This window comes from Bufo gargarizans, chromosome 2, assembly GCF_014858855.1.
Source record: "Bufo gargarizans isolate SCDJY-AF-19 chromosome 2, ASM1485885v1, whole genome shotgun sequence".
Taxonomy (NCBI): Eukaryota; Metazoa; Chordata; class Amphibia; order Anura; family Bufonidae; genus Bufo; species Bufo gargarizans.
Genome location: NC_058081.1, coordinates 13,390,410 through 13,397,269, shown reverse-complemented (window position 1 = coordinate 13,397,269; position 6,860 = coordinate 13,390,410). Strand labels below are relative to the sequence as shown.

The 6,860-nt window shown below is 40.0% G+C and overlaps 1 protein-coding gene across 1 annotated transcript; it reads left to right on the top strand.

Moving 5' to 3' along the window:
* The first annotated feature begins 3,436 nt into the window (after positions 1-3,436).
* Positions 3,437-4,387, top strand: LOC122925458 (olfactory receptor 5G3-like). Its single transcript, XM_044276815.1, has one exon. It carries the CDS (start codon positions 3,437-3,439, stop codon positions 4,385-4,387), a length of 951 nt encoding a protein of 316 aa, XP_044132750.1.
* The last annotated feature ends 2,473 nt before the right edge of the window (positions 4,388-6,860 follow it).

Below are 6,860 nucleotides of genomic sequence, written 5' to 3'. Positions count from 1 at the left end.
ATTCAAATCACCCCCTTTCCCCAAAATGAAAATATATTATGGACATCGCCACATGAAAAAAGCATACAATAAAAATATTAAAGTATTTAGTCCATGCGACAATCAGCGAATTGGAAAAGAAAAAAATCTAAATGGTCGATTCGCCGTTTTTTGGTCACTTCATCTCCCACAAAAAAATTGAAGAAAAAGTAATTAAAAACTCATACACACCTCAAAATGGTATCCATGAAAAGTACAGATCATGTCAAAATATGAGCTCTCATATAGTTCGGTACACATAACTACAAAACAGTTATAGAAAACATACATATGGGGTAATTGCTGTAATCGTACTGACCTGGAAAATGAAAGTAAGAGGTCAGTTTTACCACATAAGGAACACCGTTAAAACAAAACCCATAAAACCTTTGTGGAATTTTTTTTCCAAATTCACCCCATGTAAATTTTGTATCCACTACATCATATTAAATGATGGCATTAGAAAGAACAACTTGTCCCACAAAAAACAAGCCCCACAAAAAATTGGCCCAAAAATGCAAAAACCTAAACACCTCTGGGGCTGAAAGGGTTAATATTTTGAATTAGGGTCCATTCACGTGTCCGTTTTTGTGGTTCTGTATCTGTTCCGCAATTTTGTGGAACAGATGCAGTCCTATTCATTTCAATGGGGCCACGTAAAAGCTGCGTGTTGTCCGCATCCGTAGTTCTGTTCCATGGCCCCGCAAAAAAGATAGAGCATGTCCTAATATCGTCTGCAATCGCAGATAAGAATAGGCATTTCTATCATAGGGCCGGCCATGTTTAGTTTGCAAAATGCGGAACGCACACGGCTGGTATCCGCAAAACACTTGCGGACATGTGAATGGACCCTTACATATAGTTTGTATACAGTCAAACATTGATGGCCTACCCTTTGCATCAGTCCGCAGCGTCTCATGAATTTTAGGGTCTGGTCTGGAGTCTGAATTGATTTAAAGAGGTCTAGATAGGTGATCAATATCTGATTGGCGGGGGTCTGACACCCAGCACCACTGCCAATCAGCTGTGAGACAAGGAGGCAGCGCTCCATGTCAGCGTCACCTCCTCATCATTACATTGTATCTCATTTCCTGTGGAGCCGTGGAACAAGTACTTGTATTACACCACCATTCTGAGACAAAGTGCAGTGTAAATGAAGAGGAAGTGGCGCTTGAGTGATGCCTCCTCATCAAACAGCTGATCGGAGGGGGTGACGAGTGCTGGATGCCCGCCGATCTGATATTGATGCCCTATCAGGAAGATAGGTCATCAATGTTATAGGCTGTACAACCCCTTTTGGGATCTGGTCTGGGGTCAAAATGAACTTGATCTGGTAGATTTATGAAACCGCTTTATTCGTCTGATGGCAGAGGACCTCTGCTCATTCTAGACCATCAATAAAAACTCATCCATGGGAAACTTTTCATTCCTCAAAACAGCCCATACCTATTGTTGGTAGAGTAATACCATGTGCTTGTAATTATTATTATGGTATTATTATTTATTATTAAAAAAAAAAAATCCAAAGAATTGGCTTCTTTGGAGCGTATTATTTATTACAGTCCTTCGGAGGAATAGACCGCAGAGGCCTGGGAAAATCTCTCTAGAGTTAAATGGCAGACATTCTGTGTATATATATATTGGTAGTCACAGGCATGGTTCACGATTTATGTGTCTGATAATTAAATGTACAAGTAATTGATGGGGACGCTTCCATATAACACAACAATCATACAAGTTCAAGTGGTTCTTTGAGCAAAGATCTGAGACCAATCTGAGAAAAAAACATTTCTACTAAAAGTAAAATCTTTGGGTTGGAAGATGGAAATGCCAGATGTAAGTACAGATTGATATGATCACCACCAGTCACATGTAGAAACATACTGACACTGATATATCAGATAGATCCGCTACAGATGAGCTTATTGCCTTTTTACCAATGTCAATGAATCAATTTTTTTATGATGACATTGCTTTGCTCCTTAAGGTCACTAGACTCTTCATTTGTCCATTGATTTGGAGAGCTAGGAAAGAGGAGAATGCCCATTGCCTCACAGCTTTACCATTGACATATAGAAGCTCAACATAAAGTAGTCAAACTAAGGCATCATAGTCTTGTAACAGTAACTTTCTTCATGGTTCTTCACGCTGCCTGTGTCAATCAGTTTAATTCTATCTCACCCCAATGACAGGAGAGTGAATGAGCCTGAGAGACGCAGGGCAACACCAGAAGGTTGCTTTCTAACTTTATAGTGATCACCATGATTGGCTTTTATCGTGATCAAATTGCCAGGAACAGCTACTGTTGAGTCAGTCATCCCAGGAAATATACTTGGGAAGATGTACGCATCAAGATTAGAGATGAGCGAATTTATGAAAAATTTGATTCGGCTGATTCACCGAATTTTACAAGAAAATTTGCTTTGTGACTAATAACTTTGTCACGAAATGCATTTTTTTTGTAAGTAGGGGGTGCAATGACAAGGAGCTGCAATAGCGCCGCCCCCAGTCATTGTACCCCTCAGATGCCGGGTTCATACATCATCACAGCTTCTGAGTGCAAAAACTGTGTGTAATTAACATAAAAAAAAAGGAAATCAAACTTACCTTCTCCATTTGCTCACGACTGGCCGGCCGCCTCCATCTTGCTTGAAAATCTGGAGTGAAATCTTGTGCGGCGCGAGATTACGTCATCACGAATGGAATTTCGGCCGAGATATTCAATCAAGATGGAGGCTGGCGGCCCGTCGATTGCAAATGGAGGAGGTTAGTAAGAATTTTTTTGTTTTTTAAACTGTTTTAGATGAAATCGATACGCTAACACAAAGCACGAGGAAATTTGCCTTCGAGGCGAATCAAATTTATCCTGAAATTCGGATCGAATTCCACTTTGTGGGATTTGATTCGCTCATCTCTAATCAAGATCTTATTAAAAAGCATATTCAGAAGCTTTGAAGTAGGACCTTAGATTTCCTCAGCTGATGTCTGGGTACGTGCTACTGTGGGGGTATCTAGGGGTAAAGGAGATTATCCTTGATATCTTAGTGCATATGAACATTAAAGAGGGGGTCACTTACTAGAAACCAACCTTTTATTGCAGTATGGAGCATCAACAAATATGTCAGCCACTCTATATTACCTGGTGCGTCCATCCATTACTTGGACAGCCATATATTGGAACGGCCAACATTTTATGATATATCTCTACTGCAGCGGCTGCTAAGCACTGATTCCTCCAGCTTTTACAGAGAACTGTCGGGGTGAGGGAACCTGTAGTTTTTAGCAGATTGCACACTGCTATCCTTATAAAAAAGGGTTTGTCTTCATGAGGTACCCTTTTTAAGTAAATTATATGTATAATCAAGGTTTAATGGCCTCATCTTGAACATGAATCTGATTCTATGTGTATTTTCTCTAAATGCAGGAGAACAATCTGACTGGGGCCATTGAATTTTTCATCTTAGGATTTCAAGGTGGTCAACTTTTAAGAATGTTACTGTTCTGTCTTATCCTTGTTGTTTACTGTGGGACAATATGTGGGAACCTCCTAATCATCATCCTCGTGTCCACCAGCAAGAACTTCCACACTCCAATGTACTTCTTCATTTCACAACTGTCCATCAGTGACATCTTATTACCCACAAATATTGTCCCCAACATGCTTCAAATCCTGCTGAATAATGGAGGAACCATTACTTTTATAGGCTGCTTTACTCAGTTTTATTTTTTCGGTGCAATTGAAGCATTTGAGTGCTTCCTTCTCACAGTGATGTCTTATGACAGATATGTGGCCATCTGTAACCCCCTTCAGTATTTCTCTATCATGACAAATCCATATTGCATGAAGCTGACCAGTATCTGCTGGCTTTTAGGCTTTTGTCTGGTATCGATTTACACTATAACAATGTCAACGTTAATGTTTTGTGAACCGAGCACTATCAACCATTTCTTCTGCGATTATGTTCCTCTCCTAGAAAATGCCTGTTCGGACACCTTTATTGTTAAGTTAGAGGTTTATTTGCTAAGCGTTCCCTTAGTTGTCATCCCAAGCAGCATTATTATAGTGTCTTATGGAAAGGTTATTTCCACCATTTTACAGATTCCCACTAATATCGGAAGGCAGAAAGCCTTCTCCACCTGCAGCTCCCACCTTATTGTGGTCTCCATCTTCTACTGGACAATATTTAGTGTTTATGTTTTTCCAACAAGAGGGCAAACATTGCTCATTAGTAAAATCCTATCACTGTTGTACACTGTGTTTACACCATTCATCAACCCCGTGATATACAGCTTGAGGAATAAAGATATTAGGACATATTTTAGGGAAATGGGCAAAAAACATATTTTCTACAACTGTCCTATAGAATGATATATCTACAGATGTAGCATTTGTAAAACGAACTGGCCTGGCTCCCTAAGCCCTTATTACTGTTTTCAGTGTGACTATTGTAGCATGCCTTTGGCACAACAGCATCTGTTCTATGTTAGTTGTGATATTCAGACGGCACTTGCTACATCTATAGGTCTCAGTTACAGATCACACAACATGTCCTGTTTAGCTTTCTTTGCAGACAATTCAATGATCTCAGAAATGTTTTCATCTGTGACATATTGAGGGATACTTACTAAGACGTGCACCATAATATTAGACCTTTTAAGCTTCTTAGCACTATTCCAAAGTGCTGAGAAAGGAGATGGGGCTTAGGGAAGAGAGCAAGGCTTCACGTGGTTAAGTGGCATAAGTTATAGCTGCAGTCTATTGCCAGCCTGTAGCTGGCATAGACTTCAGTATCTGGAACATGAAAGGACTGAGGCGTGCTTAATTTGTTAAAAGGCATCTGCCGCTTGATAAATTAGTAGCATCTCACGCCAGTGCAGGGAGATCAAAACTGGTATATGGGTATGCCAGTTTTGAGAAATGTACCTCAATGTTTTATCTATTGTACATACTGGTTGTTTTTGTGTGTGTTTTTTTTTTTTTTTTGTGGCTGGAAGGGAAGGGGTAAAAACCTTTACAACCAGACAATGCACAGGGCATATAAAACTAATAAACATTCATGATCTCAACAACTTTTGAATCTGTGACACATTGTTTTCTCTGTTGTACATTGGTTGCTTTTGTGTGTTTTTGTTTTTCAGGCTGGAGGTGAAGAGTTCAAAAGTTTGTTTTGTGTCCAATTTGTTGAATTTTTGAAAAAATATACTGATCAATTCTTCATGAAGTTGCTCCATTTGCCCTGAAAATTGGTATACAGTATAATAACCTCTAGTCTCCTGGGACTGGGAGATTGTCCCACTGTGTTATGGGAAAATGACAGGGGCTTGTTGGGACCAAACTTCCATAAATCATACCTCAATGGGGCAGAATGCCTGCCTGTATTTATACACACACAAGTGATAATTGTCTGAAGAAAGATTGGCTTGTTATGAACGAGCCTGGAAAAATTCTCCCTTTTAATTAGGATGTTGTGGATGTGGAAACATAGTAACATAGTAATATAGTACATAAGACGGAAAAATTGACATTTGTCCATCCAGTTCGGCCTGTCTGTCATCCTGTGAGGCAGAAGCCAATTTTCCCCACTTTAGGGGAAAAAAAAATTCCTTCCCGACTCCAATCAGGCATCAGAATAACTCCTTGGATCAACGACCCCTCTCTAGTAGCTATAGCCTGTAATATTATTACGCTCCAGAAATACATCCAGGCCCCTCCTGAATTCCTTTATTGTACTCACCATCACCACCTCCTCAGACAGAGAGTTCCATAGTCTCACTGCTCTTACCGTAAAGAATCCTCTTCTATGTTTGTGTACAAACCTTCTTTCCTCCAGACGCAGAGGATGTCCCCTCGTCACAGTCACAGTCCTGGGGATAAATAGATAATGGGAGTGATCTCTGTACTGACCCCTGATATATTTATACATAGTAATTAGATCTCCCCTCAGTCGTCTTTTTTCTAAAGTGAATAACCCTAATGCTGATAATCTTTCAGGGTACTGTAGTTGCCCCATTCCAGTTATTACTTTAGTTGCCCTCCTCTGGACCCTCTCCAGCTCTGCTATGTCTGCCTTGTCCACATTAGCCCAGAACTGTACACAGTCCTCCATGTGTGGTCTGACTAGTGATTTGTAAAGTGGTAGGACTATGTTCTCATCACGGGCATCTATGCCCCTTTTGATGCAACCCATTATCTTATTGGCCTTGGCAGCAGCTGCCTGACACTGGTTTTTGCAGCTTAGTTTGCTGTTTATAAAAATTCCTAGATCCTTTTCCATGTCAGTGTTACCGAGTGTTTTACCATTTAGTATGTACGGGTGACTTGCATTATTCCTTCCCATGTGCATAACTTTACATTTGTCAGTGTTAAACCTCATCTGCCACTTATCTGCCCAAGCCTCCAATCTATCCAGATCCCTCTTTAGTAGTATACAGTCCTCTGTAGTATATATACAGTATACTTTCCTCTTCAGTGTTAATTACTTTACACAGTTTAGTGTCATCTGCAAAAATTGATATTTTACTATGCAAGCCTTCTACAAGATCATTAATAAATATATAGAAGAGAATAAGGCCCAATACTGACCCCTGAGGTACTCCACTAGTGACAGTGACCCAATCTGAGTGTGTACCGTTAATAACCACCCTCTGTTTTCTATCATTGAGCCAGTTACTTACCCACATACAGACGTTTTCTCCCAGTCTGAGCATTCTCATTTTATATACTAACCTTTTATGTGGTACAGTGTCAGATGCTTTGGAGAAGTCCAGATATACGACATCCATTGATTCGCCGCTGTCAAGTCTAGAACTTACCTCCTCATAGAAACTGATTAAATTAGTCT